The 14,273-nt window shown below is 37.1% G+C and overlaps 1 protein-coding gene across 1 annotated transcript in view; it reads right to left on the reverse strand.

Annotated features, from left to right (window-relative positions):
* LOC148672999 (E3 ubiquitin-protein ligase ARK2C-like) overlaps positions 1-14,273 on the reverse strand; it is a 37,567-nt gene continuing 23,294 nt past the window's right edge. The window contains exons 2-8 of the mRNA XM_088629123.1: positions 13,190-13,499; positions 12,580-12,705; positions 11,984-12,104; positions 10,638-10,742; positions 9,895-9,990; positions 6,247-6,353; positions 1-5,305 (exon numbers count right to left, since the gene is read on the reverse strand). Coding sequence (XP_088485249.1) covers positions 5,188-5,305; positions 6,247-6,353; positions 9,895-9,990; positions 10,638-10,742; positions 11,984-12,104; positions 12,580-12,705; positions 13,190-13,499 — 983 coding nt within the window. The 3' untranslated portion in view covers positions 1-5,187. The remainder of the gene's footprint in view (positions 5,306-6,246; positions 6,354-9,894; positions 9,991-10,637; positions 10,743-11,983; positions 12,105-12,579; positions 12,706-13,189; positions 13,500-14,273) is intronic.

Genomic DNA, 14,273 nt, shown 5'->3' on the forward strand with positions numbered 1-14,273 from the left:
TTTGAATTTTAGGCAATTTATTTAAAAAACACATACAAAAAGGATCATGTACAAGCTTTGAAATAAAAAAATGAACAGAACAGTTTGGGTTTAGCGTTGCAATTTTTTTTTAATTATTAGTAGTAGTAATAAATAAAGTACAAAATCCGCCAAAAGTGAAACTAAGACTTTACACATTATACACTTTTCTAGTACTTCTTCATCATCATTAATGAGCTATTGCTTTAATATTAATGATAAATATTTCTATTTTTTCTATAAAATATTCTATTTTGTAAAACATTTGCGCAGTTACAGCAAAACAGTAGTTCCTTGGACAAAAAAAATAGAGGCTCCCCTTCCACTGGCACATTTTTTTTTAAAGCAGCAAAATGTAATCATATGTAATAGTCAATGTAAATCTGATCTATTTATATTGTATATTAAAATATACGTGTTATGTATATATTCAGACCTGAGAAAAACATGCATTAGCTTGTGCTTTAAGATACTGTACTTATTTTTTACAATAAGGTAATATTATGGCTAAATTCTTAAACTCTGTGAGTCAGTAGATTTAAAACTAAGTCCAGATACTATTCACTCAGAGAAATTTTGATTTATTTAGGTAATGAGAGCAATGACACAGTGGAGCAGGACTGAAGCAGGAGATACATGCCATTGTGGTCTTGACTCTGCTATACTGCACAAATAGTGTCGTCCGTGGTCTATTTTCAGATAATTATTTGATGGTTAAGTGGTTTATGACCCCATGTTCAGAAGAGATTGCCACATGGTTGGCTTTTCCAGGTTGTCACTGAGTTAAGCATGTAAGAAGGCAACTCTCATACTGAATTAAATATGGTCGTTTTCTAGTTTCCGTTTTGTTAGCCTTTCAGCAGCTGCAATGAAAACCCTTTCCCTTAGCATTTTCAGTCGTGATTTTACAGTTGTCTTTCAACTCAGATCAAAAAAATTATCAAATAAAGAGAAGCGTCCTTAGAATGTGTAGGTTGGTTGGGGTGAGCAAGTGAGTGTGAGCGATGACATCTGTAGTCTCTAGAAAACGTATAGAAATGTACAGAGTGCGTTCTTCCTTTTGTTTAAATTCATGAGGATTTGACATTGATTATTGGGTGCAGGGATATCTTCAGCTTTACAAAAAACCTCACCCCTGGGCTGGAAAGTATGTCTCGCAGTGCTGAAGTACTTTTGTGACCTGGAAGTGTACCTTGAATTCCTTATTTTACATTGGCAAGAAATATGTACTGATGTAAGACATCAGGAAGGAAAGAGCTGAAAAATCTAAACAATGAATATGAAAAAAAAACAAAAGATCTGATATTGCATATGGAATCCTCTGTAGGTCAGTTTTGTTTTTCTATCAATCCCCCCCCTAATACTATCTAGCTTCCATTACTGTTCCCTTGAGCTACATGGTTGAGATTCTAACATAATTTAAGATACAAAATGTTTCATAAGACTCCAGGCTTTGCAACACACAGCAGATTGCACATTGACTGCTTTTGGAACAGCCACTTAATCCCAGATTTTTTCTAATATGACTGTAGAAAAAAAACAAGTCTGGATTACATTTTCCAACAGCAAGCATCGCCGTTTTTGGACAAAATGGAGAGATCTTACTTGCCACTAAAATTGAGGCACTTAAGCGTTGTTTCGGATGAGTGAATATGTATTGTACTTGTGTGGATAGAAAACAAAAGACAACACCTGGTTTGAAAGATGAAATGGTGAGCTAAGCACACACAAAAATCAGGAAAAAAATCCAGATATGCCAACGGAAGGGTAGCCAAGCTGAACAAAGAGTGCAAAAATAAAAGAATACATACTAAAACCATTTCCACTATATTGCAGTTTGTCCACTAGATCACAGCATAAGGAATCATAAAAATTGCATTTTAATGGAATGTATCCAAGAGTAACAGCACCACATTAATACACTTGTCATCACACACCCTGATCTCTTAAATTAAAATGTGACTTTATTTTTAGCTTTTTTGTTTTGTTTTTTTTGCAAAATACCACCACATGCAAAGCATTCCCATAAACAATGCAAAATGAGGTAATTGTTTTTTTTTACATTTTGTGTTATTTCTAAATAAATAAATTATAATTAAAATTGCAAAAAAAAACTATAAAAATTAAATAAGTACCCACAATATCTACAGTTAGTAATAAATTATGATTGTTAAATACTTAAGGCATTTCAACTCACAACACCCTGTAAACTATCAAAATTCCCATAGAAAACTCCACAGAGTTGGGGGATGCAGTATCCATTTTCTTTATACTAGTGAACAGCTGAGCACAATTTTCAGCAATTCATGCTTTCATAGAACAGAAAGTCACTGTATTGAAACAATGTTGTCTTCCTTAGCAGTGGGAAATATTCCATTATTTTAAAAAAGAACTAATCTGTAAAGCATGTTCTGAATCACACAGGAGTGTAGTTCTAGCTATAGCACATAAGTGATGTCTGACATGACTGTGTAAAGATATTAATACAATTTGTAAGATCTCAACAACCTCAGTAATGTGTGTAATACTGTACTCACATCTCAAGCCAATTTGTTAAGATCCCTGCCTTTCAATGTTAATTTCCTTGGTTTAGTGAAACACAAGAACATGCATATTAGAAATATTTAGCAGCATGCTTTAAATACATCATTTTAGTAGCATTACACTTCAAAAACCATACTACCTAAATGGATCAGATCTGTCAAGACCTGGAATGGTGCTCTATTTTCACACTAATGGCAATCGCCAAACATAATCTTATTCGAAATTCAAATGTGTGGCTTTTACTGGTGTCATTTGATGATGTCACTCAGATATTATTTTTCCTCTTTGATGTAAAACTTTATCCCTCAAAGTCAAAGCCCTGCAACAGATGACGACATTGTCCATTAAGTAAATACCTGAGCATGCTACAGTAATTCTGTCTTGAGTTTTTTCGTTGCTTTTTTGTATTACCTACAGTAGTTCACATTTAAGATGGAAATAAAATTATCGCAATCTTTCTGAACATTAGAACTGAGGGGGAGTAAAGTATAAACTTCTGAGTAATCATGCCCTATTAGGTGTACACAAAAGGTCTATAAGAACTACAGATAGAGAAGGAGCCAGTTACCTTCTCTACAAATCACCCTCTTGAATTTATTGTGACTTTATCCCACCTGATATTCAGTCTAGCTGAGTTGATTTCTCACTCTTAGTTGTATTTTACAGATTCCTATTTGTTTTTACTGTGTAGCATGTTTAACATTGTCACCAGTGGAGTACATGGCCACTACAAACAGTCCTTATTTTGGAGGATGTGTAAGTGCCAGTGAAACTGAGGTCAAAGCTCCATTACTCCCCTGAAATCCATCAGACATCATGCCTGGCTTCTCTTTATTAAGATCTTTCTCAAATGGAGGCTCAACATCCAGCACAAAATATATTAAAAAGGATCCCTTGATGTTTGTTTCTAGGCAGCACATGAGTGCATAGCGAGAGAAGCTGATAGGCACAGATGCTCATATAGAGCCAAGAAAATTGAAGTGAATTCAGAATACAGTGCATTTTTTAAAGTAATAAGAACAAAAGAATTTAGTATCCCTATCACTAGCAATTAATATTTAAAAAAATAAACTAAAAACAAGAACCACGGCCCCGCTCATTGTCAAACAGTCACAGTCTCAGTGTGATTGAGATAGACAGAGATTTGTTTGGTTTATGAATTGAATGGCTTCTTTTTTCCTCTTATCTGTTTGTTAAGGTGATCATGCGATCATCTATAGCAATACTGTCCACATGAAATATAAAGAGGATACTGCTTCCACCACAGAACTTTCTACATTGTTCTATCAATACAGCATAGCAACCACAAAGGGAGATCTGATACACCAAAATACAAATTATACACACTAGCTTATCATCCTCTCCAAACACTGAATGGTTGTCATATTAAAAAAATACAGAGGTTGTTGCAATATCTATCACATGTGCTTGTTCTTTAGGCAAAAAGGTATACATCAAAATAGGGTTCCATCAGAGGCCATAAAAATGACAGGATGAGGACAGGATACTCCATGTCAGTAATGTCATTTTACATCGTGCTAATATTTTTTGTTGTTGTTTCTTCTTTTTTTTTCTAAAAAAAATCACATTGCTCAGATAACAAATTCATGCACAGACATCCCTCTTCAGTTCACGCTAACAAAACATCCTAAGCCAACAATGAAAACATGCATTTTGATGGCACCACTTCACTCCATAGAGGCACCATTAAAATAAAGACATAAACCAACACAGCCTGAGCCCTGACCACCACAACAACCACTAGTCACTAAGTGCAGGCACTCCATCTCCATCCTATCTCTCTCTACTTTCTGTACTGTGCATGATCACAGAAGAACTCTGCTCTATTTTAATCAGGAATATGTATTTGGCTTTTATATTCTGCATGCTCAGGGCATTACAAAACACCTGACCTTCCCCCACCTCATGTTTTCTGTTGTACATGAGGCATTTATTCTTTAACTCTTCAGTGAATGGGCATTCACGCCCAGTCAGATGCCTGTTTCTGCCAGGAAGTGGTTGAATTGAAGTAGTTCCTGTACTCAGATACCTGCACTCACAAGAAGACTGCACATAACCCATAACACCACAAGGCTTAAGCTAATAAAATAGTTTAGGAAGTAGTAGCCACATGAAATTTGATAGCTTAATGCAATTCCCTAGTGGAGTTAAACAGAAGCTTTGAAATGTAAACCACGTATCATGAAACTGTAGCTACCAAGGTTCATTAGGCAAAGAGGGCAACTGGCTATTTTAATCTTCTGTTTTCTTTAAGGAAACCCCAGGAAATATAGAGGTATATGTACAAATCCTTAACAGGTTAAGGACTGCATGCTCTGGATTGTAGTACCTTCAGTGTGAAATGGCTTTAATAAACATAGCGGTGTGCTACTCGTCTTGTCTGGGAAAACCAGCTCCCTAGAGACGTGAGGCCCCAACACTGCTACCTAGATCCCGCCTTCCCACCGCAGGCTAAAGACCGCCTTGCATTTTACAAGTGTGCTGTTCCAGTTGTCTTCAGCTGGCTCAGAAGGCAGGGTCATAAGTGATGAAGACTCAAAGCTTTTGGCAATGTGCCTGAGGGACGAGGGAATGGCAGGGTCGGACTCCAGGCTGACTGAAGCATCAGCTGTCAGGTGTCAGCTGGGTTTCGATGTCCACTCGACAGATAGGGCACTTCCTGCTGGTTGCCAGCCATTGGTCCACGCAGGCTTGATGGAAGAGATGCATGCAGGGTAATCTCCTATCAAACAAACAAAACCAAAGAAAGACAAAAGAAGAAAGGTCAAGCTACTTATGTTTCATATCACAATGACAAATAAAACCTCCTTACATATAGAATGCCAGTGTCATGAGCTAAGTGCTAAGTGACAGAAAGCACTAAATCGTCCACGCTTAAGTATCCCATGCTTTTAATCTCAGCTTTGATCACTGATTTTACTGAAAATGAAAAAAAAAGATGCTGAAAAAGAGATGTGTGTCCTGCTGGCACCACTTAAATAACAACATTAATTTTCTGCAGCTTTGGACACTTCAGCACATTACAAGCTGGGAATCTTTCTTTAAAAAGTTTAATTGTATTGCAATGTCTGCAATTTAATCTTTTGCCGATTATCCAAAAATGACTCCTTTCCAGCAACAAATTGTATGCCACATCTTCAGGTCTACAGGATAAAATATACAGACATGGGTGCCACTGATATAAAAATGCATCAAAACCCACAGCTTCTGAAAACATAAGGTGTTTTACTTTGAATGTAGTACACAGGAGCAAACTATAAATAAAAACAGCAGTGGGTGAGCCTAGGATGAGTTCTGCAGCATCCTGATAAACTTTTACAGTGTGAGAGGTTTTCCTAATTTAAACATCGGTTCCCACCTTTTCCTGCATACTGTATATTCACAATTTGCAACATAACCGACCTAACCAGAGAGCGCTAACTCCGTTACTCAATTAACAGCTACATTAAATTAAAATTAAATATATAACCATATGTTTGAATTAGAAATTGAATTTAATTTGATATAAATTACAGTTACCAGAACAAACCAATGTCAATAAAACCAAATTTATGCTCTAATACATCTGACGTCACTGAATTTCCTTCATTTGCAATTCATGGTTTGAAAACTGCAAGCAATAGTAATGGATATTTACTGTGGAGAATACGTAGAGATAATTACCTGACATCCTCTCCATCTTCCAGCATAGAGAGACAGATTGTGCATTTCTCATCAATATCTGACTCCTCCTCTGCATCCAAAGCTATTTTTAACTCCTGTGGTCTTCTCTGTAAAGGAAGCAAATTCAGAATGTAATGTATGCTGTACACTGTGAACATTAACTTAGTTAAAATACACATTGTAAGATTTAAAAATCATTGGCTATCCTGTTACTATTAAGTTTTGATTTGCTGCATTTCAGACATTTAAAGTAAATCTGGTCCTGGTGTTTTAATTATACAAATACAAATGAATACCCTTCAAGTAATATGCCACATCACATGTTTATTTATATAAAATTATTTAAATTACTAAAACAGTCAAGACAGTAAAGTACAGTATTTGTTTAACCTAAGTGGCTATTATGTTTTTTAGTTTGCATCATTTACCCTGTAGTGAATTTTCCTGTACACCTTTGTCTTTTAATGGAAACAAATAATGCAAAATAGCAGAATCAAGATTTATTTCTAAGTATTATTTTCCAATTTTCACAAAAAACTCAAGGCAAGAGACATAAACTAAAACTATTGTTTATGGTGTTCCTGTGTACCACTGGGGTAGGGTGAAGTAACATTGGCCAGGCCCGGTTCTAAATACCTATGAGTCTACAGCTGAGACTCCTCAACACTCCAAATAATTCAACTTTCTGTACAGAGATCCTATGGAGATCAGTGTGTAAAAAGAGATTTAGAAGTGGGATTATTGGCTGACCTTGTGCCCAGTCCTCTTTCCTTTGGAACTAGTGCCAGGGTTGTAGTGATGAGTCAAACTATTTAATGTTTGTCTAGACTGGTGAGGTATAAAAAGAAAAGTAACTATTGATTCAAACTACATGTAAAAACATGTTATTATGTACTAAATAAAGGCTGATTATCCTGATACTGAGAGTATCAAATATATTTAACCAGTGTTAAGATACATTATCTCTTTCTGTAATACAGCAGCCAGTGCTGTGTTTGCTGGCATCCATTTTGAAACATGGATCTGAATGCTGTAGTTCCGTCAAATATTACTTTTACATTTTCAGAATGGAAAACCTGACTATGCAATATGCACATGAACAGGGCCTGGGGCCTGGGAGTACAGGGTTCCTCAGCTCCACTATCAGGCATGTTTTGGGGTAGAAGTGAAACTTGCACCTTCTATATTCTAATAAACTCGTTACTCTGTTCCTGGAGAGCCATAGTGTTTATTGGTTTTAATTTCAACTGAGCTCTGAATGACAGAATTGGATCAGTCAGTAGCATAATTAATAGGAGTTAACATGTATTCCAGATCTCTGTCATTTAAGGCCTTCTTTAAAGCCTGCAAGACAATATCTCTCCACAACCAGGGTTGTGGACCACTGCCATAGGTGTTACCTAAAATAAAGGCTTTGATTCTCAATCTGTCAGCTTCTTTTTTGATGCTCAGATAACAGTAAAACATGCTGCTTCCAAAACTTTTAATTGAGTTATTTTAAACAAAAAGTGAGCTTTTTGTTTAAAAACAAAAAGCTCACTCATGTCCTTTAAGTAGAGTTTGAGCAGTTGATTCATAGCTGTTGAATATTCAGGAATGCATTTTCTACTTCAAATTCCAATATTCTTTAAATGAGAAAGAGATATAAAACTTGTCTTTGGTCCTCTTCAGTTTCCTATTAGTCTTAATCCAGAGAATTCCCTATTATTTGACAGTGAATACATCAATTAACCACTTTAATATTCAATTCTTTAATTGCATCTAACCACATTTTAGGATCATTAATCCATTACTGCAGACTCTGATATTTCTCCAGGTACCTGAGCACTATATCTCAATATATGTTTACACAAGTTCCATTCTCTTTAGTTTGCCATAAGTTTAGAAAAACAAAGACCTAGTTGCCATTGATATTGTGTATTTCAGTTCCATGATTTAGCTTGAAGCTGTGAAATGGCTTTAGTCAAAGTAATCATTTGACAATGCATACATTTCTATTGAATTTTCACGTTACATGGATTGCCAGACACTGGGTGGGAGATAAATAGATTTTAGTGACCCTCGAAATGTGTATCCTAGCAACTCTGATAGTCTCACGTTTGTACATTAATATGTTGGCAGTTGAGAAGGTGTATATCAATGATTTCAGTCCAGACATTGCTGTCTATCTGAATGACTCAGGCTGTTTCACTGCTGCCAGTAAACTCATGTTCCAGTATTTTAGACATTTATTACTATTATTATTTTGCCCACTTATTCATATAAAAAGACCCTGCATGAATTCTGATAGTGGTGCCCTTTTTTCTGAGAGAAGAGAAGGAAGCAGCTGGCTGAAGGTTAAGATGCTCACAAGGGCTTATTGCCGTTAATTCTTGACAGGGGTGTGCTTGTCACAGAGAGCATGTGGAGTACTTGCACCACAGGAGGCTGAGAAGTAGATCTCCACCCTCTTTTATGGTAGAAGAAAGAGGGGAAAGGTGAGTCAGTGTGGGGAGGGGGCTAAAGAGGTTCAGGGTAGCAGACGTCTAGCTCTGGGGCATGAAACACTGTATTATGTAAAGGGCACATTAACAGAGGTTAAGTATTATTTGTTCTCACACCTGCTTCAGCACAGGCAAAATACAAAAATTAAATAATAAAACCTCCTACTAGACAGGGAAACACAAGCATGTTCAGATGGATTCTTCAATTGAGAAATAAATAGGCAATACCTTAAAAACAATTGACTATAAAACAAACCTAAGGCACAGTTTATAAAAGGCTCACAATTAATAAGATCGGTATATACAGTTAGAAGGAGTTCCAGAGCCAGAAACAGTGTGCTCGGCCATTAGAGACACATAAATATTACCATTGACCAACCCCAACACATAGATGTAGACCGAAACTTTCATCTGAATAAGTAAGCCCATTAAAATAAATAATTCTTAGCAGGGCAAACTCAGACTCTAAACTGTTCTTAACAACCAACAAACTTTGGTTCGTTTACAAGAATACATCAAAATGCAATTCTTGTATATACTGCACACAATCTACTGTAAGCGAGGATGACAAATGTTTCCTTGCAGATTTAAAAGAAGAAAATTTAAAATTACCACAAAAGTGAAAGATGCATATCTTTTCTCTCAAGTTAGGCTTATCCTATCACTGCCCATTGTTTAATAGGTACAATGAGTAAACTGAGTTGTAAAGATTGCCTTTTGCTCCAGGACTCTGTCATTCTAAAATTAATATTAGACCATTTTTATCCCAACTATATCTCTTCTTTAATCTTTTCTGCTGTTTAAACCTACCTTTAAGTAAAGCATTTGCTGTGCATACAGCTGAAAAGTTGTCAAGCCATCTGGTGTCTTTACTCTATCTAGGCGGCTTATCTAATCAGATAACCCTGAGCTGTGCAGACCCATTAACAAATTTATTCCACCCTGTCTAGAAATTCAGTTACAGCAGTGTAAAGGTACAGTAGGTCTCCAAGAGGGGGAACAATGAAAATAACCAGCCTGTTCACCCATAAGAATATACAGGTAACATCAAATGTACTTGGAAATATGATCTCAGGAAGAAACAGTACAGACATCTGATTTAATATATGAACAGACAAATTTATTTCTATCATGAAAATATTAAGGAACATTAAGCAAAGTTTACCTTCTTGTATTTGTGTGGGAATGTATATCTCTCGATGGTGGTCTGCACTGCTCCCCGATTCACACTTCCCAGCCTGTCTTCTAGCTGCAACAGCTCCTGCAATCAACACCACAGGACTGGATTAGACCAGTGTGACTTATTCACAGCAAGTACAAGAATATCTGCTTGCGAACACAATCAACACCACCTTCATCACCTCTGTCAGGGAGTAGGGAAGTTTTTTTTTTTCCCCACTTGCCACATTGAGAGGCCTGATTCACAGACTATGAATTTAATAAGACAAGGGCATTAAGCCTGGGCATCTCGAGAGAATGGCATCAGAATATATAACTATCATCTCATGGTCAGTGACTTGAGGGAGAATTATCCATGTTAATATTCATTGATGATATCACTGTGTGTCCAAAAATACTGTGCACCTCATTTTGTATTATATCTAATATATTATTTTCATATTCTCGCTCTGGATTACAGTCTCTGCTTAGCAATTAGTTTTTATTTTATTTTATTCTTAAATACACTGAAACGAACTGAAATTATGGCTTTTAAATAAAAAAGTTCTCAATTATCCACAGTTTAGGAAGGGTTATTACAAGAACTCACTCCCTCTTTCAGTTGCATCTGACATGAGTATAAGAACGCCATAGAGGACAGCACTCAGCTACTCATAATCCCTTCATTAGTCATCACAAAACAGAAAATGAAAAGGGACAGGCGTAGCCTAGAAAAGAAATCAATCCCACCTCATAGCTTTCTCTCACCGCAGAGGCATGTCGTGAAGGGTTGAGTCCTTGCAAGGCAAGCAGGTGCAGTTGTGGATAAGGATAGTTTCGGATTTCATGGATAACCTTTGAAAAATCACAAACAGTAACTGTGTCAGGTATACCTGCTGAATATTTTGTTCTAGATTGACTTAAAGCAAGACAAGAATGTCGACAGGCTTTGATTTGCACCCAAAACATTTTTGTGTCAGTTGATCTGTCAGGCTTAATGTCAGTTTAGACATACCGAAGTTAAATTCAAATGACAGACTACCAAACAGCTCAATCACATCAACGTCTTCTGATGGACTGCAGCTTTGAATTAAAACTTGACAACTTAAAAAATTGCACACACATCCATCTATCCATTTTCTGAACTGCTCTATCCAGTACAGGGCTGTGATAGGAGCTAGAGCCTAACCTGGAAAGGACTTGGCACCCTGTATGGGATGCCAGTCCACTGCATCTCTGTGCACATTTTTTATATCACCACTCCTTCTTTGCCACTGCCTCCCAGGTTCATTCCTCGTAACTGAGGAGGGTTGTGAAATTTCTGATATTTGATCCTTCACAAAGCTATCATCATGAAAGTGACATAACCTTTAAATAGCAGGTGCACTGTCACTTTGTAGCATAGACAAAACATAATTAAATTCATTATATCGATTAACATTCGTCACATTCTCAACGCACAAGAAAGGCATTGGTAAATGAGCAGTAAATATGTTGTACTACTAGAATGTTGTCATATCAGCAGCCACAGGAAGGGCAGCAAGTGATTAATGTACCACTGTGCAGCCAGGTTACCATCAATCACTATGAAGTGGAGATCTGTGGTGACTAGACAATTAACACAATATCAAAAGTTACTTGAGTGCATCACAGCCAGGCATGAATGATCATTTAATTCAAAATGATTCCAGAAACATGTAATAGATATTTAATTTAATAAATAACCTACTAGTATGTCTTTAGACTGTTGGAGGAAACAGGAGCACCCAAAAAAGATCTATGCAAACACGGGGAGAACATACAAACTCCACACAGATGGCACCATAGGAATAGAACCAACGGCCCCAGGGCAGCAACACTAACCACTGCATCACCATGCCAACCCTACTTGTTTTATCTTGTTTAAATGTTCAGTTAAAAATGTTCTTCATAAACGTTTTTTTAGAATCACCATGTTTTTTAAGTGGATCTCTTTTTTTACAATTGTTCATAAAACAACCCTTGTTTTTCAGATTCAAGGTGTCTGCATAGAAAAATTGAATTGAACTGGACGGTAAGGCCTTTGAAAAGAAGAGAGATACAGTTCGCCAGCTTACCACTTGAGTCGATGATGTGTTTCTTGGAAAGTGATGCATTCTAGGTGATGCCAAGTAATGTTGATAGTGCTGCCGGACTTGAAACTGATGGTGAGAGAGTCCGGCATCGACACTGAGATCCCTGGGGGGAAAAACAGAAACAGATATTCAGCCACAGATCAGCCCTTTATTGCTGCCAGGTCACTTTAAGGGAAAAAGAGAACTTGATAAATGGTATACCCATCATTTTTCATGTCTTCATGTCAGAACACAACAACACAAGCACAATTATTGTATCTATTGCAAAGTTAGAAGATACCTAAAAATCTAGGTGAAATATGGTTTAGGGTGTGGTCTATGGTATAACAATAAGAGAGCATTTAGTTTGAACCAAGCTAAATTAATTCATAAATCATCATTAAAATCCATCTCAACCTTACTTCATTATTTGCGGAACCACAGACTGTTTATTTGGTTTTCATTTTACAAGGAAAAAAATCCCAATTTCTTAATTTTTCAAGTGTACGGGGGGAAATAATATGGTGGAGCAGTTCCAGAATTCATAATAAGCAAAAAGAATGAATTGTTATCAGAGACTATATTCGACGTTAACTCACCAATCAGTCCCTTCTGCCAGATATCTTGGCTGCTGTCCGATTGGCTGAGGAACATGTAGCGAAGGGGCGTAGTCATAACCAGAGCGCAGCCTGTGGGGATGAAGAGGGACTCGCTCTTGTGTACGTCTGCAAACGGGACAAAGATAACATGTTTTTATAAAGAGCTACTTTCGTACTGAATGCTTTTTGAATTGCCTTGGTGTGTTGTGATAAACTGCATATACAAATAAGTCAATCACTCGTGTTGCATAAATTAAACCAATAACCATATTTTTTAAAAAGCACATACTTTTCAGTAAGCCTTATATACATTTACTGCTGTAATTTACAAAACAGTCTACTAATGTCATCTGCAGTGCTTGTAATTCTGAATTGGCTAATTAAGCTTTGGAAAGAACTAAAAAGAAGGATTTAAAAGGGCTGGCTCTGTGTTTTGGAATCACTGGGTGTTGTAAATCTTTTATGATAGGAAAAAACGATGTAATAAACATTAGTGTCAGTGCTGTTCCAGTATGATTACTTGGACTGGAATTCCAAAAGTAGCTTTCCTTTATAGCAGACACCTGAGCTGGACAACGGCCCTGCGCTCAATCAGAAGAATATGTGCTACCTGGAGTGGGGAAGGATTCTTCTGTGCTGGGCCTCCAGTAGCTGCTGCTGGATGAGGTATTGCTGGTGTAAGGCCTGAGGTAGGAAAGGGGGTCCTGGTACATCTTGAAACTGCGGGGCTGGCAGGGGGGTCAGGGGTTGATGAAGCGGAGAGGCGTGCTGGTGTGCAGGGGGCAGATGGGGGCTCATGCCCGGCGGAGACTGCCCAGGGTGGGGGAGAGGGAATTCGGTGGACATCTGAGGCTGAGGGCCCAGGTGGAAGTGGCGGCAGGAGGTAGCATGGCTGTGCTGATGCCTATTGAAATGGGCCCCTGGAACGACAAAACAGGAAGTGAACTCCGTGTACTTCGGATATTTTGCGGTCACTTGTGTCAACCTGTAAGTGTTACCCTGGGTAATCTTTTTAATTACATTTTAATTTAATTTTATTGGACATCCTGCCGTCTCAACATCTAAACTGTTTATTTACTTTACTGTATGAAACCAAAACTTTACTTTACTGTATGAAACATTCAGACAGAGGTAAATTATGGTAGTCTTATGGCTGAATTATATAGCTCCTTAGCAACTTTTAGTTCATGCTTTTGTTCTTTTTATTTTTTGGCTATTGTATCTCTGTGTTTGGATGTCTACCTAGATCTTCAATCTGTGAAGAAAACTAAGACCTGGAAACATATTGTTCTTCACCAATTTTTTCACTTCTTGTCTATTTTTGTATCGATTTAAACTTCTTTTGCTGACTTCTGACATGTGACACAGCTCAAATCCATTCTATACTTAGCAGAGCTGCTACCATCTGACACTTCTGGGTGAGTTCTTTACTTGTTTTAAAATCTGGACATCTGAACTAGCTCATGGAACAACTGAATACAACAGGTAACAGGTTCTTTTACCTAAAAGGTCCCTTATTGTGAAACGTCCTTCCTAAGCCTAATAATAGACCCTTAATCTGTATCTGTATTCAAGTCCTATCTTAGACTTACTGTACGTGTTTGTGCTGGCATTTCATGTTTTATCTTGCAAAGTGAAGTCAAATCTCACTAAAGGTATTATATAAATCTATGTTGGGTTTTTTTCACCACAAG

Source organism: Lepisosteus platostomus, chromosome 4 (assembly GCF_059453375.1).
Source record: "Lepisosteus platostomus isolate fLepPlt1 chromosome 4, fLepPlt1.hap1, whole genome shotgun sequence".
NCBI lineage: Eukaryota > Metazoa > Chordata > Actinopteri > Semionotiformes > Lepisosteidae > Lepisosteus > Lepisosteus platostomus.